We start from the raw sequence: 26,710 nt of genomic DNA, 5'->3' as shown, positions 1-26,710 counted from the left end.
TCCCCATATCCAAGAAACCATATAAGAGTAAATCAATATATATATCTCCCCTAGAAACACCCTGCAATTCTCTGCTTTACTGTCAGTAAATATTAGTACACAGCCCTTGATACTAAAGTTATTCCGCTGAAGTTTTATAGTCATAATTTCGGCTTGAATTACGCTACCCAGAATCTGAACAAATATTAACATAAAATTGTAGTCAAGAGTGTCAGCAGAAATTTCTAAGGGATAAGATTTTATAGCTATAATTTTGTCTTGAATTTCGCTAATCTGACTCTGACCAAATATAAACAGAAGTAGCAAAAAGAAGTTTCTAAGAGAGAAGAAATTTCAAAAAAATATTCCACACATGTCACATTAATGCAGTGATCGGCACTCATAGTCACAGGGGCCGAACATGATGGATAACACTATGTGTAATTTATTAAGTCATGGAAATATTACCATATACGGACACCACTACGTGATAAAAGACCAAAAAAAGAAAGTTTTGCCCAAATTCATGCACTTTTTTATGGGCCCCTAAATATTTGGCGCCTCGGTGTCATTTTTTCAAAAAAGTGATAATTTTCTCAAAAACTCTCTGAGACAAAGTTGTAGCCCTTGTCATAAAGAAAATCATAAAGACAAAAATTGTGAATATAAAAACTTCATCTTCAAGATTAAAATCGCAACATACTTTAAAAAATCGATTTTTTTACATGTTTTCCCTGTTCAGGTCCATAGGTAGCAAACCTTTCAAAAATCAAGCAAACAATCACCCAACTGGCTTTTTTTTTGGGCGCTATCGTGGTTTCAATAGACAGGCAGACGTACGGACATGACTAGATCGTTTTTGAATTTCATAAGGCACCAGAATATATATACTTTTGGTGGTGGGTATAAAAATATCGCTGAAATTATCTTAACAATTGAGATATGTTGTTGGATTACAAATTTACATGAACGGATGGACAGTCAATACTTCGCAGGACATCATTAAGTGGACTCAGTAAATGATTCACCTTCTATGCTAAAATATTGTACAAAACCAATTCACTTTCAACTTACTACATTTAATTAAAACGATCGCAAGTTAATTTACTAAAAGAAATGTAATTTTAACAAATTTTCAAAAAAAATTATGTTATTTTAAGAAATATGTGAAAATACAAACATTTAATTACAACATTGCATGTGTGTCATTTTTCTACACTACAAGTATGCGAATTTATGTGACATCCATAAATTTATCATATTGAAAGTCTAACCAAATTAGATTTTCATCGCTTCCCTAATACTAGCTAAACTAAGAAAACGCGATAAAAACTAGTATTGAAAAGAATTGCATACAACCTACTGCATGTTACCGACAAGTTAGTTAACTAAAGTATTTGTCTTAATGCTGGACATTAGAAAAAAGTGTTGAAATGATATTTGAAGTAAAATACAGCAGACAATTTAATAACGACAGTTAAAACAGCAGGCGGTATATTGAATTCGGCTTTATGTTTTAACTTATGAACATTTTTTACTTTATTCGCATTCTTTTTTTTGCCTACATTGCTATCATAGGAGAGTAGGGTATTATGGGCTTGAGATGATGTTTGCAACACACTAAATATATTGGTGTAATAGACATCATTCTGTATCAATCTAAGTATGAAATACTTTCCCAATCTAATGAGTGATGGGTAGACATCATCATCATCTGGCTTGAATATGAAAATTTTGTAATCTAAGAACATACATGGCGCAATTTTGCAAATAATTTTACGCCTCCAATTAATGATTACATTTTTTACAAGATTTGTTTAAAATTCAATGAAGTAACATAACATTTTTACAAATGTCACGAGATAAATACATTTGAAATAATTGACACAAGTTTCGTTCTATAATTTATAATTATAATAGAAATCGCTTGTAAGATGTAATTCTCTAGATGTTATATACTATCAGATATGCAAGATTGTTGGTTTGTTGTGGCCAGTAGTTTAAAGTCTTTTTTCTTCATATATTGGGTGTATAACTTAAAAATACGGTATTCTTTCGAACATGGTTTTTGTATTTACTAACTTATATGTCGGCATGGTGGAAAAAAGTGGAACAGGTGACCGCGAGAGCATTACATTGATAAGGTATATCGCCTCATCAGTGTCTCTATTACTGTCGCACTCATGCTCTGGGAGCAATCCTACACATTCCACCCTTACATATATTGGTAATGGAGGAGGCATATAGGAGTTAATCCAGACTACCGGGGATATCCGTGTAATGCCAGGATATCTTGTTGATCACATGCGCATCACATAGGCATCTTTGAAAATATCGGACTATATGTCACCAACTCTGGTGTTAGATATGAAGTTTAGGGTCCTTATACCAGAAAAGGACGAGTGCTTAAATCAGACATGGTGGCAGAATAATGCCGATCAAGTATGATTTACTGATGGTTCCAAACAGGCTAATGGTGACACTGGGGCTAATATCTATGGGCCTAATTTTCAAAGTGGTATCCCAGTGGGAACATTCCCATCAATATTTCAAGTAATGCTCTCGCGATTTACGCCATCCCTATATACCCAAATGAATATTTAAGAAGGAGATAAAGGAATAATAAAATATTTGTTATATCTGACAGTCAGGCTGCTCTTAGAGCATTATCATCATATGAAGTGAGGTCTGGTAATGTTATGGACTGCAGGACAGCATTGAATGAACTCGGCGCACATAATGAACTTACATTGTGCTGGGTATCTGGCCATGAAGGTCGCGCTGGCAATAAATGCGTTGATTGGCTTTGCCAACAGGTGCGCCCGATGCTCGTTTATAGGTCCTGAACCGTTCTTTGACATCCCTCATGGATACACTATATATTGTCCGATTTGTCCGATTTTGGGGTTATTAACCAGTCCAAAGATTCATTACCTTACCCAGACGTAGATCCCTTTCACTCGAAAGGGTGGTTTAAAGTATCACCAATGTTTTGTAGGTAACGTTGAGAATGAACAGTGCAGGTTCTATGCGAATGCCCGATGCTGGCAATATGCAGAACAAAATGGCTCGGAAAGGGGCTTTTGCTTCGAAAATGTCGAATTATGACAAATCGTCATATGTGGGAAGTTTTTCTTTACTTCTTTAATTTGAAAAATAGTACCGCTGAAGCACACAGATTGCTCACCGATGCTAATGGTGAATGCGATCCATCGGTTTCAATGTTCTATAGATAGTTAGTGCGGTACAAAAGTGGTGTTTTCGACAAGGAAGACAAAAATCGGCCAGGTCAACCAAAACAGTTTTAAGACCAAGAATTGAAGTCCATGAAGATTGTTGTCAAACTCAACAAGATCTTGCAAAATCATTACGAGCTACACAAGCAGCAACTCAAAACATTTGCTAGCAGCAGGATTAGTCCAAAAGCAGGGAAATCGCGTACCATACGAATTCAAGTCGAGAGACCATGAACGATTATTTTGCATGTTCGAAATGTGTCTTGAAGGCTATAATAGGCTATAATATAAACCCGAAGCGTACGAGATCGTATTTGAAGCCCGGCCAACCAAACGAATCGAAACCAAAGCCAAATATCTATGGCGCTATAGTAATGCTCTGTGTATGGTGGTAGCAAAAGAGTCCTCTACTCACTACTCACTACTTGCGATGGAAAACGGAACATTTACGATCATTTTGACACGAAAGACAAAGATCGCCCAGGCCAGCCAAAAAAGTTTGAAGACCAATAATTGGAGGCATTAGTCCATGAAGATTGTTGCCAAACTCAATAAGAGCTTGCAAAATACGAATTGAAGTCGAGAGACCTTGAAATATGATTTTGCACATCCGAAATGTATTCGATTCGTTTGAAGAGAGCTTTGGCCGAAAACGCCCTGAATATGCAGCCAAGCATGAAACCGTAATATTTCATCATGACAACGCTCGGCCACATGCTGCAATACCTATAAAAACTATATAGAAAGAAGTGGTTGGGAAGTTTTGCTGCACCCGCCTTATAGTTCAGATCTTACCACGTCCGACTACTATTTGTTTCAATCGATGCAGAAAGCTCTCTCACTTCAGAACTAAGTATCCGAAATTGGTTTGATTCGTTTTTGACCTCCAAAGACGAGCAGTTCTTTTGACGCGAAATCCATATGTTGCCTGAATGATGGGGAAAGGACATAGTAATGGCCAATACTTTGAGTAAATTTATGTTGTACAAATGTTTAAAAACTGGAAACTTCAAATAAAATGGGCATCCGAATTTGTTTATCCGACTTAGTTTAAATTTTTGACTTTTCGTTTTTAGATGACGGAGAACAATTTAGACCTTAGGAGAACCGGAACTACAAAAATTCCAACTTAAGTAGCACCCTAATATATTCTTTATTTTCAAAGTAAAATAAATAAATTTTATTTAAAAATTTTAACATGATTTGTTGAACTTTAGTAAGCTCGTAAATATATATAAATTATTTAACAGCTATGCGTGCTACAGAACTTACCACTTTTATCTAACTTCCTTAGAACTCTTCTTAAATATAAATATATAATATTTTTAATGTGCCAAACATAGTTTTAATGGTCATAATATTATGTACATTTACTGTAAATACCAATAATGCCGCAAACATCGTAAATAGCGTAAATGTAATCAATACACCTATAAACACTTTAATTTGTCAATAAAGAAATTTGATTGCATGCAACAGCAACCATTGTAGTAGACAGACTCTTTCGAACTGCAGCAACATGTGAATTTGCACAAACACACTGTTTTGTTGGCCAAAGATTAGAAGTTAAAAGTTTTATGTTCAAACGAATTAAATTTGCAAGTGTTTCCTTCAGTCATATTCAGCGTACGTATAAACAGCACTTATATGTTTGTTCATACAACATTTGTAGAATGTTGCTGCTGTTATTGGTCCTAGTAGTGATCGCAGTAGTAGTACAAGTAATAATAGCAGTTTAGTTACTACCACTGTGTGACTGGTTAAACACTTTAGGTAGGCGAAAAACAGCCCATTGCTTGTAAATATTTGTGCAAAAGGTGGCCGATTTTTGTTTTTAGTTTTTTCTAACGAAAATATTAATATGTATGGCAAACATTTACACATTTTACTTAAACATATTGGCTTTATTATACATGTTTATGTTGGCATTGATTTGATTTCTTTTGTACAATTTGGCACAGAGCAGAGCTTTAAAATTTTTTATTCATTTTCGCATGAATTCCTTAACAAACGTATTGAATTGTTGTTACGCTTTTAAAGCGAATTTATTGTTGCCATCAATTTTTAGTGCAAAATACTTGATGTTGCAAATGTGTATTAAATGTGTTATACAAAGCCTACGTACTAACGTGGCCAGTAAAATGATCTGGTCTAAATAGCCAACAAATGTTAACATTTGTGTATTTGAAAACAAGTACTAGCCAAATGTACATCTAATATTGTTTTTTTTTTGCTAAATTTTTACTATTTGACTGAAGTTCCTGGAAATACGAACTGAGCATTTACGATTATTATTAAACACTTGGTTATTGCACAGATACATATGCTATGAGTTATTTTGTAGAAATAAAAATATTGATAGATTTATAAATATTGTCGCATATTTCTTTGGTATTTTTTAACAATCCAGCTTCGTAATTGTCCAGGAATATCGTAATTGTTGTATATTTACAACACTGATATATTTAAAACTCTCTCATACATAGGAGAAATGAGAATGAAACAAGTTAAAATACTATATTCGGTTATACGGAATTTTAGATACCCTCCACCTAAATGTGATGAAAACAGAGACCGAAAATAACGGGTTCACTTTCATTTCAATGGTAAATTCTCATTCGCAGCCATTTAAAAATAATTTGTTTTGATATATCACTGAGAGAGTGATTTATTCGAGAACATTTTAGGTATGGGTTTGAGAGAAACAGAAAAGAAACAAACACAAATAATCTGGATGAGTGATTTATAATTTATTTTTTTCGTGAAAAATAAATCACAAAAATGCATTTGATGCAAATCAACGATTAAATATATAAAATTTATTAAAAGATTAAAACAATTTAAAAAAAATTATCATTTCTGTTACTCAGACTTCAATACTTCATACTTATCATATTATTTCCATAATTTGTCAAAAAATACTAATAATATATTATTGTATGTAAATAAAAGAGAAAGTAACAGTTATTAAGAACAAGAACAAATGAATTGTTTATCTCACAACAAACCATTAAAAAACAACAAAAACGAATAAAGGTCATACCAAACCATTTAAATAAAAATCATTTTATAACTGTTATTTTCAGTGATTTATTTTTATCACAAAAATATAAATCACAATTTGGGTTTTTTGGTATATGGACGAGTTATTTTCGATCTCTGGATGAAAATAATAGAAATTACATTGGTATAGTTAAATACTCTAATATTTAGTGTATGTTATTGGTACGCAAATGGTCATAATATGGGTGCTATGGTCAAATATAAGCCGACCAGATTTTGACAATGAAAATAGATGACATAAAGAAAAAAAGTCAAAAATGTATTTGAATTCAAAGTACGTGTTCTATGTATTGTTGAAACACCTTGTGTAAAATATTAGGATCATAGCTTTTGCAATTTAATTTAAACGAATCGAAATGTGTGGGTAACTGTCGTTCTAATGAGATATAAAGGACAAAAATTGGCAGACATGACCCACAAAATTTAATTTTTTTTAACGGCAGTTTCAAAACTCCATTTCAAATTTGGTAAGAATTGTGCTGAATTCCCAATTATTGATAAATTCACTAAAATTTATTGTTGGGGATAAGCTAGTTCACAAAAGGCTTTAGAAAAACTAAAGATATTATACAAATCAAGCTATAGAGTGTATGAGAATTACATACGCTTTATTTGTAAAAATATCAAAGCTTAAACCAACACCAAATTATGTTTAACAAATTTCAGAAGAGTATGAACAAAACAATGAACAGAAATGTACGATTTGACAAACAAAAAAAACGGTGACCGGCGGGAAATACAATTTCTTTTAATTTATAAAATTAAAAAAAAACATGTAAGAAAGTATGGTCGGTCAAGCCCGACCATATAATACCCTACACTAAGTAAAAGAGCAAAAATATTTTTCTTTTAAAATTTCAATAATTTATATTTTTGAGTGATTTTCGGAAGTGGGCCTTATATGGGGGCAATGACCAATTATGGACCTATCACCATGAAATTAGGTCGTGTGATTTATGTCTATATGAAAGTTTACTATGTTGAATTTTGTGAGTATACCAACATTTTTAAGCGAAGCGCGTCTATATGGGAGCTATGACTAATTATGGACCGATCGTAACAAAATTTGGTGACATGAATTTTGTATATATGAAACTTATTTGGAGCGCAATTTGTGTACATACATTTATAAATTAAACATTTATGACCGATAAAGTCCAATTTCGGAAGGACATTTGTATGGGTGCTAGGTGAAATAATTTCAGCCAGTTTCAATAGGCTTGGTCCTTGGGCCGAAAAAATAATATGTACCAAATTTGATCGAAATATCTTCAAAATTGCGACCTGTACTCTGCGCACAAAGTTTACATGGACAGCCAGCCAGCCAACCAGACGGAAGGACGGACATCGTTTAATCGACTCAGAAAGTGATTCTAAGTCGATCGGTATACTTTAAGGTGGGTGTTAGACTAATATTTTTGGGCGTTACAAACATCTGCACAAACGCATAATACCCTCCCCACTATGTTGGTGTAGGGTATAATATTGACATGCTTTTAAAAATTAAGATGACAAAAGATGGCAGATTAGGAAAAAGATGACATATAGAGGGAGGACACAAATTTTATAGATGACAGCCAGTTGAAAAAGATGATTGTCCTCTAGGAAAGAGGACGTACGGTCACTAGACAGGCCCTTAAAAAATAGATATGCTTTGGATGGGTCTTATTTTGTTCATTAGTAGCTAAAAATAACTATTGCAATATTTAAGTGCAATCGGATAACTAGAACACGTGCCGAAAATCGATTGAATGTTGTTAAATTGTGTAAATAATGGTACTTTTTTCGATATCTTAAAAAAAATCCCTATTTAAATACTGTTTTTTAAATGTTTGCAATAAACCTAAACTTCTAGAGAAAATTATCTTTTTAACAAGGTTATACGACTTTTATCTGTCCAAATATTGAGCAAAAAGTACTAGTTTACGCATATTTTACTCGCATTTCGGTTGTTGACATAGTTGTTTACATAACTTTTGCATGCAATACTGTGATTAGATAATACAAAAATGTCGTTTTTCTTGCATATATGATGTAGGGAAATGCTAATAACTTGGTTATTTTTAACTCCATGTTCATATTTTATACCGATATTCACAAAACCCAGTAGTCGGGATATAATATTTTGATTTGTATACAATTTATATTTAAAATATTTATAGAGGGTAATGTGCTCTTAATATGGGAGCTATAATCAGTTATGGGCCGATCTTCGCTACAGCGATTTTTATGAATTTCAACCCGATAGGGATATATAAAATATTTATGTGTATTTAAGTGATTTTCGGAAATGAACTTCATGTGGGCGCTATGGTAAAATAGTGCCCGATCCAAAAAAAATGCTCTCGCAATTTTTCTTTGCACGAAACTTAGTTGTGCTGAATTTGGAATGGATACTGCAATTATATATACCATAGCACCATATTTCGGAAAGGAATTTGTATGGGAGCTAGGAGAAATTATGGACCGATTCTTACCATTTTCAGCAGAATTTGCCATTTTATTATAAAAATAATGATTGAAAAATTTCATGGTTTCTCTACAATCCACAAAAAACATGTGAAAATTATCAAAAATCAAAAAAAAAATCAAATTATCGTAAGCGACAAAACACAAATTTTACAGTAGAAGGTTTTTTCGATTATTTTGAAATGCATACATAGAATTAAAAATTTTATGATGCGATATATTATAATTTCGTTCAAGCTATTTGTCTATTTTTCAAAAATATTTATAACTTTTGACAATTAAAAATTCATGGAATACTTTATTGAAAAATATGACAAAAAAAGTTTTTTATTGAATTTTTTGCATAGATACAAATTTTTCGAATTGAAATAAAATATTTATTTATGAATAGTTTTTAATGAAATTTCACAGTTATATAAAATTTTCTATTTAAAATGGAAAAATAAAAACGAATTTTGAAATTTATTATCTGCAATCCCGCAATTCCCAAAATAGTGTTGAAAAATCCCAAAAATGGAAATTTTTAGTTTTTTTGGCTATAATATCCATACCAGAGTCGGAGTTATCGGAACCCTTTACAAAATAATTATAAGCATATTGGGCCATCTAAAATTGGTTACTATATTTTTATATCGAATAAAGTTTAATTTTATATAAAAAATAGGTGTTTTTTTAATGGACCTGGTCTCTTCGGTAACAATAATTTGTAATTTTTTTTTCATTTAAAATATTTTATGAAAACTTAGCTTTCAGAAAGTATAAATTCCTAATACACCCTCTTAGTGATAACTTAAAAAGAAAAACAGTTATTTTTTCCCAAAAAATTAGCAAAAAATCGTCATTATTTTTAAATAGTTCTTTTTCTGTTTGACACATACAAATGTTGTTAGTCCAATGAAGAAAAACTGGAGAAAATCGGAAAATATTTGGATACGCTGTTATCAAAAAACTGGAGTAGGTTGGGTAAAAATATTGAACATTTAATTTTCAAATGCAAATATCTCCTAAGCTATAAGAGGTAATTGATAGCTACGACTAGGTCTTTTGTAGCGCTCGATGAAAAGATTTTATATGTGTAATTTTTTTGAAATCGGAACACCAACGAAGAAATAGGATCGTTTTAAAAATGTAACATACCCGAGGTGTCCTACTTTGAGGACCCTTGGTCGCGCCCCTGGTGGGCCCATGAGGTCCACGTTCAGAACTTAAACTCGACAGCACTTTTTCTTTGCGCATGTGAAAAAGTTAGAAAATGTCGTTTACGATAATTTGGCGCTAAGGGCTCGATATAACCCTGGTTCTACCAATTCGATTTTGCAGATTTTCAATACCAAACTGCCAAATTATAAAAACTTTGGCATATTGAGTAAAATCTATTTTTGGGGAAAAAAATCTATTTTTTAGTAAAAAATATATTTTTGAGTAAAAAATCTATTTCTGAGTAAAAAATCTATTTCTGAGTAAATAATCTATTTCTGAGTAAATAATCTATTTCTGAATAAAAAAATATATTTTTGAGTAAAAAATTGATTTTTGAGTAAAAAATTGATTTTTTTCTAAAAATCAATTTTTTAGTAAAAAATATATTTTTAATTAAAAAATATATTTTTAATTAAAAAATATATTTTTAATTAAAAAATATATTTTTGAGTAAAAAATGTATTTTTGATTAAAAAATCAATTTTTGATAAAAAATCAATTTTTTAGTAAAAAATTACATATTACATTTTGGCCAAACAGGACTTTAGGACATTTTGGCAAAATGTGTCCCAAATAGTTTAGATAGCTATTACTTCAATCTTTTGAAAAAAATGTTTGACATTTTTTTACACAATCAGAAACCTTTTTGAAATTTTTTTTTCAAAATGGGCTTTTTTTTCTCAAAAGAAAGCTTAGGTCATAGGATAACATAGAGACGGAATTGTCAAAAGCCTAAGTCTGTTGTCAAAAACCTAACTCATGAAACAACAAAATACATGGTATTCAATGTATCAGACTTCTGATTTGTTGTAATTTTGTTTGAAAAAAAGGAGTGTCTCGTCTCTATATATAATTCTCTATGGCTTAGGTCTTCTCCTTGTAGAACTTTTCAATCTTAAACTACAAAATTTGTTTTGACATATATCCCACTAATCGACTAAAAAGGTCTTAAAGGAAAAGACCTAAGCTTTCTTTTGAGAAAAAAGATAAAAAAGGTCCATTTTGAAAAATAAGTTTTAGGTTTTGGAAAAAAAAGTCAAAAATTTTATGTATTGAGTTACAAAACATTTATTTTGATATATGTATATTCCACTCGCATCCCAATAAGGAACCGAATGGCTCTTAAAGGAATAGACCTAATCTTTCTTTTGAGAAAAAAGGTCCATTTTGAAAAAAAAAATCGAAATCAAAAAAATCGACACTTTTATGTTAAAGATCTGTGGCAAGTCATAATGGCCACCTTTTATAAAATAGTACATATTTTAACAGTTAAGAACATCTGACAACAACACAACACCACCAATTATATGATGACTGTGGGTGGTTTTTTGTTACAAGAGAAAAATCTTAACACAGCAACTTAATCTACATACCATTTCCATATTTACTCTTCGAAAATTAAAGTGAATAAAACAGCTTTAATTACATTAGACACTTTGTTTTCATAAAACTAGTTCAAATCAGTTTCCAATTTTAATTAATTTCATTTTTATTACTCTATTTTTTTTATTTTCGATTACTTATAGATCAAGTAGAAAGTGAAATTATACCGCCAAATTTAATTACCGATTTACCCGAAAAACTACTTTTATCTGGCATCTATTTACCTGGTAAGTTTGTTTTATGTTCCTTTTAGTAGTCACTCATTAAGCAAACAAAAAATAAAAAAAAAAAACTTTCTTCTTGGCTTTAATTCTTGGACACACCTTCGATACATATAAATGCTGGCTAGTAGCGTTTGGCTTTGTGGCTGGGCTAGGCAGCCATAGTTGCAGTTGCCACAGCTTCTGTTGTGGCACAGTTCTAGTTACTTTCACTAGTAAAAATTTATCATCAACATTGATCCATTAAGAATTTGCATAGAGAAAAAAAAGCAACAGATCTGTGTAAAATTGTTAACATTTGCGTTAATTGATTTGCAATTGGAAACCCCATTTTACGCACAACATAAATTTCAATACATCTCTTTTTTATTGGATCATTAACCACTAGTTGCACTACTACACTGGTGGTGTAACCGAATTCCTGGTATCTTTCAGACTCGTGCACATGGTCATTGATTGTCATCATCAGTGCTGATGATTGTGATTTGAAACACACCTTGCTGTTGTGGTGGTGATCTTTTCTCTTTGTTGTATATATTCTCTAAGATTTCATGTTTTAACACATTTTTTTTGCCTGCTCAATTGAGGCAAAAGTGTATAAATATTTATTGCAAATATGCAAATTAAATTTTAATTAAAAGCAATCTTTCCTATGCACGTACATACGTTATCGCAAAGAATTTCTCTTTGGTTTTAGTGTCTATTTATGAATAGCATGATCACAGTCCTCTCAAACATATAAGCGATATGATTTGTCATGTATCTATGTATGTACCTCGTGTGTTATTGAATTAACAAACTTAGGAGGGACCACCTAGAAAGTTATTTATGTTTTTTGCTATCAATAGATTTTTAATCAAAAATGTATACAATTTGTGTGATTAAATTACAGGAACGTGTGATTTAAAAGGAAATCCGTTAGTTACAGTGGATGCCGAAAGTGTTGTTAATGCTGGCCTAAATTGTTATGAAATTGCAACGTTGCTTTTGTACTACAGTACAATACCGGAAAGGTAAGTTAAAAAAAAAAATATGCATTTATATTTAATATTAGGCAGCCAGTGCTACTATTTTATATATTAATCTTGTATTTATATTATTTTAATATCATGTAAATAAATATTTAATATTTGTTGGCGATTTATATGAGCATTTTTTATTTACTTTAAATACATTACCTTTAACAACATACATTGTAAAAAAATATAAAAAACAAAGTAATCCTTTCATATCCTTGTAGAATATTTAAAATATGATTGCATAAATTATCGAAATAGCCATGTCAGTCTGTAAGTTGAAATCAACTTTCCGTAGTAAATAACTTACATACATACATGATTCATAGATCAATATTCTTAGATATATATAATCGAGAAAATAGGCAACCTCGATTTTTGGTCCATATAGCTAATTATAGTTATTTCAAAGTCCTTTGCAACGCGTAAATCGGGAAAAAATCATTTTTCAACACGATTTTTTTTTTCATCAAACTATTTTTTTTCACAAATAATTTTTAAAAAAAAAATTAAAAAAAAACATTTTATTTACCTTAAAATATTTAAAATTTTCTGCACAGGCGAATATAGCTCTTACTTTTTTGTATATGAAGAAACAAATTTCCTCATACACGGTATTGTGCCAAAAAAATCGAAAAATCGATGGCATAATACCGAAAAAAGTTTGTCCTTACAAATCGGCCCACCCTAATGCATATTGATTATCTCAATCTCATAGTGTGATTTAAATACTAGGGTATTCATTCGAGTTATGATCGTTCGATTAATCGAATAATTTCTTACGAATAATTATTCGAACAATTTAAAAATTACCATTTTCGAATAACGAATAATTCGAACAATTTTATGTAGAATAATCGAATAAAACGAATAAATGTACATATATATTTAAATTTATTAATTTGCTTAAAATTTTTCAAATTCCAAATTTAAATAAGTAATAATGACTTACAAAAATTGTATTGTTTCTGAAATTCAACAAATAACTAACGATAATCTTTCGATCACTGTAGATGAGTGGTCCGATAGGTCCTTCTATAAATATATAAATATTACTGCTAAAAGTTACAATTCTAAAAACAAGTCTTTCAAAATGTTTAATTTAGGACTTGAACCAATGAAAATAAAAGGTACGGAATAAAATATTTGTTATTTACTGAATGGTTTATAATTGATTAGATTGAAATTATGAGAAATGTTGCTTATGGTCAACTTAATGATTCATTACTCAAAACCTTATTTTTGGAACAATTACCTGAAGATGTAAGATCGATTCTCGTTATTAGTCAAGTAAGTTATGTTAGTGGATTAGCAGATCAAGCCGATAAAATTATGAGTTTACGTTCACCACAACTTTTTGAGATGAAATCAACCCCTGAAAATGGTGATATTTCCATGTTATGTCAATGCATTAGAGAAGAAAGTTAACAATTTTACTCGTAGTCGTAGTACTGACCGACAAAATAGAAACACTCAGCATCTGGTAAGTCAAAAAATCGAAGCAATTCTCGAAATAAAGATTGCTTCTGGTACCACAATAGATTTGCCGAGAAAGCTCCAACAGAATCAAATCCTGTTCTTTTTCAAAAAATAAAATTTGTTAAATCATAGCTCCAAAACAGAAACTAAACTGTTTGCTAGTCAATTATTTTGTAGATTGTTCGGGAGGAAATCTGATCAGGATATTTCTGATGAAAATTTAATGATGAAATTTGTTTTCGAATGTTTTTTAACATTATCATTACTTGAATTGTTAACATTAATGTAATTTTGTGTTTTTATTTAACAATAAAATATTAAAAAACCTACATCAAAACTTCATTCTTTACTTTTAAAAAAATAATTAAATTATTCGAATAATTCGATTAAATTAAAACGTGTGATCGAATTATTCGAACAAGTTAAAATCTCTTAATCGAATTATTCGTTTTATTCGAACAAGAGAAAAATCGAATAATTCGAGAAGTTTTTGATTCGAAACCAAAAATTCCAAGAGTCATTCAGATTGGTACCGTGAAATAGCTCCCAAATGAAATAACTCCCAATGAAATAACTCCCTATGAAATAATTCCCATCAAAAATGAAATAATTCCCAAACCTGCAAAATGAAATAACTACCAAAGGGTAAAATGAAATTACTCCCAATAATCGGCGGTTTCATAATTTTAAAAATATTAGTCCCAAAAAAGCGAAATAACTCCCAATAGAAATGAAATAATTCCCAATCCGAAGCAATTTATTTATGTAATCTGAAATAAGGAACTTCAGAAGTGCAATTATTCTTCGCTTACCAAACATTTTTTGCATTGCGGGCATTTGGAGTAGCGCAAAGTTTTACTCCTCTTGGATGTGTCAATAACTGACTTCACTCAGAAAAGTGTTTTGCATTGCCTTCGGCCGGGCGATAAGATTTTCTCCTCTGGGGTGTATCAGAACTGGCTTCGCTCTGAAAAGTTTTTTGCATTGCCGCCCTTCGGCCGGACGTTAAGATTTTCTCCTCCGGGTTGTATCAAAATCTGGCTCCACTCGGAAAAGATTTCTTTCATTCCAGAAAGGTTTTATAATATTTCAGAAAGCCGATTTTCATTTCGCACCAGATTAAGAAATCGTTGCAACCTGACAAAGACCGACGATGTAAAAAGAATCTTTTCTGAGCGAAGCCGGTTTTTGATACACCCCAGAGGAGAAAGCCTTTGCGCCCGGCCGAAGTCCGGCAATACAAAAAACTTTTCTGAGGGAAACCAGTTTTTGATACACCCCAGAGGAGAAAACCTTAGCGCCCGGCCAAAGGCCTGTAATGCAAAATACTTTTCTGAGTGAAGCCAGTTTTTGATATTTATGGGTTCTGCTTTTACAAAGTAGAACCCAACAAAAATTAAATAACTCCCAATACGGTGAAATAACTCCTAATTCCCAAAATAAAATGAAATAAAACCCAACAAAAAATTCACTGGGAGTTGTTTCATTGGGAGTTATTGCATTATGAAATAACTCCCAAAAAAAAATTATGAAATAACTTCCTATGCGTTAGGAGTTGTTTCATAATGAAATAAGTCCTAAGTTGTATGAAAAATTTGTTGGGTGTTATTTAATTTTTTCGTGGGGAGTTATTTCATTTGGGAGTTATTTCACGGTACCATTCAGATTCGTTTTCATACAACGACTGGACAAAAAATAAATTTAGCACACTGTTGTAAATCGAAATTTAGAAGAAATAGGCGAACTGTTGAAAACATTGATTCAAGGACTCATATATTCTAAAAAGTAAAAGTGATATATTTTGCACAAATTTAAATTGAGATTGTAAGTTGCATATATTTAGTATTCTTTAATTAGAGCAAGTATTCTTGTATTATTTTAAATTTTATTCAACTCTTTTTTATCAATACAATAATTTCCAATTGCCATATAAAAACTTTTGAGGATGACTCTTCATGCTAAATATAATTTTTATAAAATTTTGGCATGATAAACACAAATCTATCCACAATTTTAAAATTGTGATGTCTTTTTTCGGTTTTCACTACAAATTAGTTTTTTACACCTAGAACGTGAAATATATTGATCTTGTCATTCCGTTTGTAGTACATCGAAATATTCATCGCAAACCCACAAAAGTATATATTCTGGGTGCTTATGATCTAAGACGATCTATGTAGCTATGTCCGTCTGTCTGTCTGTTGAAAACACGATAGGAACCCAAAAAAAGGAGCTAGCTGGCTGATAAGGTTGGTTTGGTATTGAAAATGGGCAATATGGGTCCATGATTTCGCCCAGCCACCATACAAATGTCCCCCGGAATACTGTTTGAACAGTCATAAATATATTATCATTATGCTGCAATCCTGATCAAATTTTGCACAAATTATTGGGTGTTTGACTTAAAAATGCAGAATTTACAATAGCACTATAAAACAAAATCCAATTTTTTCCAAAATTACAAGGTCCGACCAATAAATTTTGATAGAGGAGACAAAAAAAAGACACGTGTATCGGTGTTTTGAATGTTTACATCTGAATTTCATTTGAGGTGGGGGTTAAAGTTTCCCAACTCTGGCACATTCTTATTGCTAATCGGCATAAGAAACCATGTTATCCTTACATTTTAGGTATAAAATGTGTTCTGCAAATTTATGTAAAATGTTACTGAGAACATTTTTGTAGAATATGTTAACCCTCTAAATCCTCAAGGCATTCGTCTTTTTGGTCCTTCTTTTAAAAAAGAGCAAAAAACACCATTAAAACAGTTTAAGGGGTTATAATGTATCGCAAAAATATTATTCGTGAAATTTTACTATCAGTCTCTGAATACACCAAAACGAAAGTTCAACCAGAAAGTCAGAAATAAGACACAATAAAAGAGAGTTAATTTCGCATTTATTAAGAATTTTATTTTAAAATATTTCAATTCGATAGCAAATTTTACATTCGATAGCAAATTTTGATAGGAAGTATTCATTAATTAATTTTTTTAGCTCTATGTAATTCCACTTCATTACCATACAATGTCCAGCATAAAGATACGTTGTATGGGCACGGAAGTTTCATTTCACCATGAGATAAAGATCGTTCTATATTGACTTCAGTTATATCATATGCCTTTTCCTGAAAATAAATTAATGAATTGACCATAATTTACCATATGGTCAATTCCAAGAGAATGACTACCAAGACTGAGAAAACAAAAACCCTTGAAACTTTTTTTCAAGATAATTTGAATAGTAATTCAAAATAATTTGAATTATGTACGGTATGTCACGTACGATGTTAAATTTCATTTATTACAAAATCATCCAAAGATTGTTTTTATTTAAAAAAGAAATTAAAAGAAAACATAACGCCTCTCACGATTTGCAAATTTTCGCATATTTCTACATGTAAATCAGAATTACTTCGGTTTTATGTCACGTACGATATACCCTTATTTCGCTCGATATTTTGGACAACAATGTTTCGAAAGAACTTATTATTTTTTTACTACTATATCCCTCTGAATTGAACATAAATACCAAATTATTATTCAGATACTCTTATATTTGTAAAATCTATTCCACTCTATAGGAATTGCCCATATATAAGACCAGCTCCCAAAAATCAGTTCAACTCGCATAAATTCATATTATCCTAAGCCAATTTTTTCGGAACAATGCAAAATTTGTTTCCCTAATAAATAAAGATTTTTCAATTAAAAGCTCATAAATAAGTAGTTTATGTTGGAATTAATAAAGAACTGGAATGTAGTGCAACTATGAATAAAATGCAAACAATTGCTCCACGACATGTCGTGTAATTTTCCTCCATATACTGTACTTTCTTACATTCATATTTTAATAGTGGGTCTTTAAGATTCGGCATTACAATTATTCTATGCAAAGAAATCATTGCCAACAATATGGAACTAATTTTTAATTCTTTAAGATGGTTAAACAAACACAAGTCACTTATTAGGAGTAGTAGTATGTCGTTCAAAGAATTCGGCCAACAAAAGACCACAAAAATAGCTTAGAGTTTGTATTAAGTCTATTTGTAAGATACATTTTTGACAAGCCAAACCTAACAACAATTGTAAAACTAATGAATTCTTTGTGACCAATGGATTTTCGCCAAGTGTAATAGAACTTTACTTTAAGCTGCAAGTATATTCAGTGGTTTCGCATGCAACAAATGCATAACTTGCGACTAACTAACCATCATATGAATATAATATAATAGTTTCATATTAACTGTTTTTTTTTTTTGTTCTTTCATTTTCAGTATTTATGCAATGCATAGAAAATATAGAAGAAAAGACATGCCAAATAAAAGTTCACATCATAATGTACAAAGTGTGTTATAAAAATGTCAGAAAAGTCATTCGTCTTTCTTTTATGAGATAAAGAAAACAAAGTATAAATGAGAATACATCTAAGAAAAAAAAAACTACTAAAACTAACTTTAAACATAAAGAATTTTATGTTGCTTTGGGTTTTTTATATCGCTCTTTTTGTATCTCCGCAATGACTGTGCATGCCTTTAGCATTTTATTTTAGTTAACATGGATCATATTTAAATTCAATTTCGTGCCAAAATCAAAAATAAAGAAAGACCAAAGTATTTGTACCGCCAGACAGTGGGTTGGTGGGTTTAAATGCAGCTTTTTTTTGGTTAATTAAGAATATTTAGCTACGATTTAAATTAAATAAGACTTAAGTTGAGGGTTTTAATTTATTCATTTTATATTTCTTCACTGTACACTGTATTTGTGTACAACACAAATAAAAACAAGTAAGAGAGCTATATTCGGCTGTGCCGAATCTTATATACCCTTCACCAAATTATACTTCAAAATACAAATTTTAAATATTTTTAGGTAAACAAAATTTTTTTTCCAAAGTTGCTTTTTTCACTTTTTTGGACAAAAACAATTTTTTGAATAGTTATTTTAAAATTTTTTAAATTTTAAAAATATTTTTTTTAAATTTTGTTTTTTTTTGTTGAAAAAAAAATTCCGGTTAAAAAATATTTTTTTCCGATTTTGACCCAATGTAGGTCCAACTTACTATGATATATCTATCATTAGATATACATATCTATATATATAAAAGAGTAACGTTACTGACTGACTGACTGACTGACTGATTCATCATCGCACAGCCCAAACGGCTGAAGCTAGAATCACGAAATTTTAACTGTGGGTTCCTCCCTCCCCAAAACGATCCGATAAGAAGGGATTTTTGGAAATTCGAACGTTTAGGGGGTAAAAAAGGGTAAAAACGGGTAAATTCGGTAACCTTATATCTTCAAAACTAATAAAGATACAAAAAAACTTAAAATAGCATGTTACTCCATTTCAAAAATAAGCTGACAGGTGTTTCGTACTTTTTGGAAATTCGAAACTTTTAGGGGAGAAAACGGGTAAAAACTGTATTTTGGTACTTTTTTTGCACCCTATGTATCTTTTAAACTAATAAACATAGAAACAAATTTTAAATCGTATTCTTTAATTAACAAAAAATAAAAAATACAAGTTTGGTACTTTTTGGAAATTCGAACCTTTAAGGGATAAAAATTGTGTTAATTTTTGGTACTTTTTCATAAAATATGTTTTTCTATAATTTGACATAGACATACGAATATTTTATTATGAAATTTATTTTATTACATAAATTTATTTGAATGAAATTATACCACCTCAGTGGGGATAAAAAAGGTACCAAAAAGGGGATAAAATCGGGAAAATACATTATATTTGAAATTAAGCCAATTTTGATAATTTTTTTAACGTTGGTTCCTGGATTCATACAAAAATTAACTAACAGGGTGTTATTTGGAACTCGAGTACCAAGGTGTATATTGGGCCAAATCCGGGTAAACAGCTTGGTAATTTTTTTAAAACATATTTATTCTTGGGCACATTAACACAGATTTTAATATTTTGATACATGCCTATAGCATAAACAATTTTGGCAAAATGGATTATTTTTAAATTTCAAACTTAAGGGGTGTTCAAGTAAGAAAAGGGAAATTGGTACTTTTCTCCTAATGGTACTTTTTTAACATTTTAAATTATTTCAGTTATCTAGATTAAAGTTAGCTGATATGTATTTGAGTGAAGTTAGTGTTAGGAATAGGGGATAATATTTAGGTACCAAAATGTGTGAACTGTACTATAGGTACTTTTTTGTTCTTCTAATGGTACTTTTTTGAAATTTCTATAATAATGGACTTAGAAACATGAAATTAAACATATATGGTCCTAAGTGAGTGAGAATTCTAGGGAGAGACTTTTTGGTACTTTTTCTTTATTGGAATGGTACTTTTTGTAATTTCTTCACCAATGAACCTAGAAACATGAAATAAAGCTTATATATAAACCGAGTGAGTGGGAAACCACAAGTGTGGGTTTTTTGGTACTTTTTCTATATTCTAATGGTACTTTTTTGAATTTTCTATAACTATGGACTTAGAAACATGAAATTAAGCATATATAGTCATAAGTGAGTGAGAATTCTAGGGGGAGACTTTTTGGGACTTTTTCTTTATTCTAATGGTACTTTTTGAATTGTCTATAACTATGGACTTAGAAACATGAAATTAAGCATATATGGTCCTAAGTAAGTGATAATTCTAGGGGGAGACTTTTTGGTACTTTTTCCTATTCGATTGGTACTTTTTGTAATTTCTTCACCAATGAACCTAGAAACATGAAATAAAGCTTATATGGAACCGAGTGAGTGGGAAACTACAAGTGGGTGCTTTTTGGTACTTTTTCTATATTCTAATGGTACTTTTTGAATTTTCTATAATATAATTAAGCGTATATGTGTATATATGTGTATATCCTAAGTGATTGAAAATTCAAGCGGATACTTTATGGTACTTTTTGTTTATTCTAATGATACTTTTTTTAATTTTCTATAGCAATGGACTTAAAAACATGAAATTAAGCATATATGGTCCTAAGTGAGTGAGAATTCTAAGGGGTGACTTTTTGGTACTTTTTCTTTATTCGAATGGTACTTTTTTTAATTTCTTCAGCAATGAACGTAGAATCATGAAATAAAGCTTATATGAACCCGAGTGACTGGAAAACCACAAGTGTATACTTTTTAGTACTTTTTCTATATTATAATGGTACTTTTTTGAATTTTCTATAACAATGGACTTAGAAACACGAAATTAAACATATATGGTCCTAAGTGAGTGAGAAGTCTAGGGGGAGACTTTTTGGTACTTATTCTTTATTCAAATGGTATTTTTTGTAATTTCTTCACCAATGAACCTATAAACATTAAATAAAGGTTATACGGACCCGAGTGGGTGGTCAACTACAAGTGGGTGCTTTTTGGTACTTCTTCTATATTCTAATGGTACTTTTTGAATTTTCTGTAATATAATGGACCTAGAAATATGAAATTAAGCGTATATGGTCCTAAGTGATTGAAAATTCAAGCGGATACCTCATGGTACCTTTTGTTTATTCTAATGGTACTTTTTTTTAATTTTCTATAGCAATGGACTTAAAACATGAAATTAAGCATACATGGTCCTAAGTGAGTTAGAATTCTAGGGGAGACTTTTTGGTACTTTTTCTTTATTCGAATGGTACTTTTTGTAATTTCTTCACCAATTAAGCTTATATGGACCCGAGTGAGTAGGAAACCACAAGTGGGGGATTTTTGGTACTTTTTATATATTCTAATGGTACTTTTTTGAATTTCCTATAATAATGGACCTAGAGTTTCCAAAAAATCGAAGAATTTCAAAACCGCGGTTTCGGTTTTAAAAAATTAAAAACCGATCGGTTTCGGTTTTGTTATAATTTATTAAATCTTAAGTATTATAGAAACAAAATTAGTTGATAATATATGAAATGATATACAAATCTAAATTTCAAACTTGACGGGTTATGGTTTAGTGAATGCGAATTTAAAAGTGATAATCAATGGTACTATTTCCTTATTGCAATGGTACTTTTTGAATATTTTATAATAATAAACCTAAAAATTTAAAATTAGGAACACATTTTGCATTTTCTATAATAATGGACCCAGAAATATGAAATTAGACATTTAAATTAGATTCACAAAGTGCGACTTGATAGTACTATTTCTTTCTTCTAATTGGGGTGGCGAAGCGCACCGGGTCAGCTAGTTGTCTATATTAATGACTTAGTAATCCAGATATATAGTTTTTTCCTCATACCTTAAATAGAAAACTTTTCGAAGGCATGTCTGACAGAATTATTTAAGATTTGGATCCCGTAGATATCTGGGGTATTCAGAAAATTGATTTCAACAGACAGACAGACATGGCTTAATCGACTCCGCTATCTGTAAGGATCCAGAGTATACATATATACTTTATAGGGTCGGAAAATTATATTGTGGAATTTACAAACGGAATGACAAAATTATATATACCCTTCTCACGAAGGTGAAGGGTATAAAAAGAGAATTCTCGATCATATTAAAAAAATATTAAATTACAAGTTCCGACCAATAAACAAAAAAAAAGACACGTGTATCGGCGTTTTGAAAGTTTACATCTGAATTTCATTTGAGGTGGATTAAAGTTTCCCAACTCTGGCACATTCTTATTGTTAATCGGCATAAGAAACCATGTGATTCTTACATTTTAGGTATAAAATGTGTTCAGCAAATTTATGTAAAATATTACGGAGAACATTTTTGTAGAATATGTTAACCCTCTAAATCCTCAAGGCATGGGTCTTTTTTGTTCTTCTTTTAAAAAAGAGCAAAAAAAAACATAAAAACAGGGATTTATGGGGTTATAATGTTCCGCAAAAATATTATCCATGAAATTTTACTATAAGTCCCTGAATACACCAAAACGGAAAATTCAACCAGAAAGTCAGAAAATAAAACTGTATTTAAATGAAAAATCATAAATACTGAATTCAATACATTTAAATTACTAAGACCGGGTAACTAATCAAAATTTTAAACATAGTTAAGGCTTAATCAACCTAACCTAACCTAAGCCTTGACTATGTTTAAAATATTGATAAGTTACCCGGCCTAAGGAATTAAGACAATGAATTAATTCGTGCTGAATGGTAAAGAGATACAATTTAATTAATGATTTTAAAAATTAAATTCTATATACATTGTAATTCAAATAATTTAATAAATGCAAACATTTATATTTAACTAGCATTTCAAAATATTAAAAAAGTGCCATTAGGAGAAGATTACCAATTTCCCTTTTCCTTCTTGATCACCCGTAAAGCTTGAAATTTTAAAAATACTCCATTTTACCAAAATTTATTGTAATACAGACACAGTCTGAAATGATTCAAATCTGTGTTAATGTGCTCAAGAAAAAATACATTTAAAAAAAAGTACCAAATTGTTTACCCAGATTTGGAACAATGTACTCCTTGGCACTTGAGTTCCAAATAACACTCTGTTAGTTAAATTTTGTATGAATTCAGTTACAAAAAATTGTCATAATTGGCTTAATAATTTCAAATAAAATGTATTTTCCCGGTAGTAAAATGTTATTCAATTAAATTTCTGTATCGTAATAGGAGCTCTTAATAAAATATTCATATATGTATCTATTACTAAGTTTATACGCACGGCTTATTCGCAAATAAAAATATTGCAATTAGAAAAATTTGCCGCATAAACAGTGAATTAATTTTTTATTTGCGAATAGCTAACTCACGAAAACAATTCCTGATTAACGACACTATTTGCAAATAAGATTTTAAGCATTGCCATATGTTTTAACATTTTTAGTTTATTAAGACTTTTTTTAAATATTTCATTGTGTTTTTGCATTAATTGGATTGCGAGACAAATATGAATTTTAGATTCTATCATTTTTGCATTTAAAAAATAAAAAATTTATCATACAAAAACATTACTACCAATTTATTAAAGTTTACCATCCGGCATCACATAAAAACATAAATTTTCCGACTTATAAACAGTGAGTTAGTTAATTGCAAATAATTTTTATTTGCGAATAGGCTACGTATAAACGTAGTATATGTCAATTTATAGAAAAACTAATTTTATGAAAAATTACCAAAAATAAACACAATTTTTATTCCTTAAAGGTTCGAATTTCCAAAAAGTACAAAATTCGTAGTTGTTATTTTTTGATAAGTAAAGAATAAAATTTAAAATTTGTTTCCATGTTTATTGCCATATGTATGGCACCAAAATACAGTTTTTACCCGTTTTATCCCCTAAAAGGTTAGTATTTCGAAAAAGTACCAAACACCTATCAGCTTTTTTATACCCTCCACCACCATAAGTGGTGAATGAGGGTATATATAAGTTTGTCATTCCGTGTGTAACATTGAGAAATATTCATCTGAGACCCAACAAAGTATATATATTATTGATCGTTATGAAATTCTAAGTCGATTGAGCCATGTCCGTCTGTCTGTCCGTCTGTCTGTCTGTCTGTATGTCTGTGTAAAACACGCTCACGTCCAAAATAGGCAAACAAAATTGGTAGACTTACAAAAAAAATGTTTATTGTTCTCCTAAGCAGTTTGGTATTGAAAAAGCAAAATCGGTTCAGTGGAACCAGAGTTATGAACCAAAATGTGAGACAACCTAAAAAAAAACTTAATAATTTTAACATAGTTTTCCATATTTGTGCAAATATATTGTAGATAATACCATAAAATTGCACACACGTTATTTTTATATTAAAGGGACTAACTCTGGCGAAAATTATAAGAATCGGTCCATGATCGCTCCTAGCCCCCATACAAATTACTTCCCGAAATATGGTTATATGGTCTGTAAATGCCTACAAAATTGCAGTATCCACACAAAATACTGGAAAAATAAGTTTCGTGCTTAAAAAAATTACAACCCCAAATTTTTTGTGGATCGGCCCATATTTGACCGTAGCCCCCATATAAAGTTCATTTTCGAAAATCACTTAAATAAGCATAAATGTCTTATAAATATCGCTATTAAGTTGAAATTCGTCATAAATAGTCCCCATATATACCAAAATCGCTGTACCTAATTCTATGAAGATCGGCCGATAATTGGTTATAGCTCCCATATAAGGACCACTTCCGAAAAACACAATATCAATATCAAAACAAAATTTTACATAGATCCATAATTTATACTTAGAAATCATACTACAGGACTTTGTGAATATCGGTTCATATTTGACCATAGCTCCCATATAAGGTCCACTTCCGAAAATCAGTTAAGTACTCATAAATCTCTTATAAATATCTTTATCATGCTAAAATTCGACAAAAATAATACTCATATACATAGAAATCACTGTACTAAATTGCATGCAGGTTGGCTGAAAATTGGTCATAGGTCCCCTATAAGGCCCATTTCCGAAAAAGATATTAACCTTAAAAAATATTTAAAACATATCGATATCAAAATGAAATAACGCACAGGTCAGTAATTTGTATCCAGTAATCATTCTTCTGAATTCTTTGAATATCGGTCCATATTTAACCATTGCTTCCATATAAGGTCCACTCCCGAAAATCAATAAAATCCTCATAAATTTGTTACAAATATAGTTATCAGGTTGAAATTCGAAACAAATTTATTCAATATATACAAAAATCGATGTACCAAATTTTATGATGGTAGGCCCATTATTGGTCAAAGCCTCCATATAAGAACCACTTCAGGAAAACACATTAGCCTGCACAACTATCCAAAAAAATCTGTACTGAACCAAAATTTTACCGATCAGTAATTTGTATCCAAGAATCAAGCTACAAGATTTTTTAAATATTCGTCCATAATTCGGCATAGCTCCCATATAAGGTCCACTTTTTTTAATAGTGTTGTTTATATGAAATTCTATAAAAATAGCCCTCATATACTTAGGACTATAATAGGTCATATCTTCCATATATTGAACCAAAATAGTACACAGATCAGTAATTTGTATTCAAAAATACTGAATTTTGTGAATATCGGTACACAATTGGCCACAACACTCATATAAGTCCATCAAAATCACGTTAAAATATTTTATGACAATCAAATCATAATAGTTATAGCTCCCATATAAGTCCCTCAACCAAATATTTTGAAATTTGACCAAATATATGTATTTGTATACCCTTTTTTATACTCTGTTTCTTCACTTGAGTTCAACAGGGAAAAATGTTGATCCAAACGTATTAACTAATTATTATGTATATAAATTATTAAATTTCATACGTTCTAATAGGAACTTAAATTATAAATTGCTGAATTAAAAACAATTTTTTGTACATTTTAAATAAAATATCGTAAACTAGTATTTCTAACAATTGTTATATTATTTCAATTGTTATACCATATTTAGGTGGAGGGTATTTAAGATTCGGCACGGCCGAATATAGTACTCTTACTTGTTTTTTAAATAAAAATAGCTTTGAAGGTATAATGTTACCGAAGATAAGGTATATTTTTCTCAAGTATCATTAAAATCGGCCCAAAAATATATAATATCTCGTTTTCATTCATTTAGAAATTCCAAATATTGCAAAATTTTACCTTTGACCTTCACGATTTAAGTGTTAACGCTTTCCGATTGCCGAATTGCCTGGACTGTAATATTCTTTACACTCAATTCATAACAATAAAGAAATTCGGCACATTCGCCTAAATATGGCCAAAAAATTACTTTTTCTCGA

At 30.4% G+C, this 26,710-nt stretch overlaps 1 protein-coding gene across 3 annotated transcripts in view; it reads left to right on the top strand.

Moving 5' to 3' along the window:
- Pura (Puratrophin-1-like) overlaps window positions 1–26,710 on the top strand; it is a 106,894-nt gene that overhangs the window by 9,366 nt on the left and 70,818 nt on the right. For all 3 annotated transcript variants that reach the window (XM_065506459.1, XM_065506460.1, XM_065506458.1), the window contains exons 3-4: window positions 11,474–11,557; window positions 12,444–12,564. In XM_065506459.1, the coding sequence (XP_065362531.1) occupies window positions 11,474–11,557; window positions 12,444–12,564 (205 nt within the window). The remainder of the gene's footprint in view (window positions 1–11,473; window positions 11,558–12,443; window positions 12,565–26,710) is intronic.

The sequence above is a fragment of the Calliphora vicina genome, chromosome 3 (assembly GCF_958450345.1).
Source record: "Calliphora vicina chromosome 3, idCalVici1.1, whole genome shotgun sequence".
Taxonomy (NCBI): Eukaryota; Metazoa; Arthropoda; class Insecta; order Diptera; family Calliphoridae; genus Calliphora; species Calliphora vicina.
The sequence above is the reverse complement of the archived record's forward strand: the minus strand, read 5'-3'. Positions and strand labels throughout refer to the sequence as shown.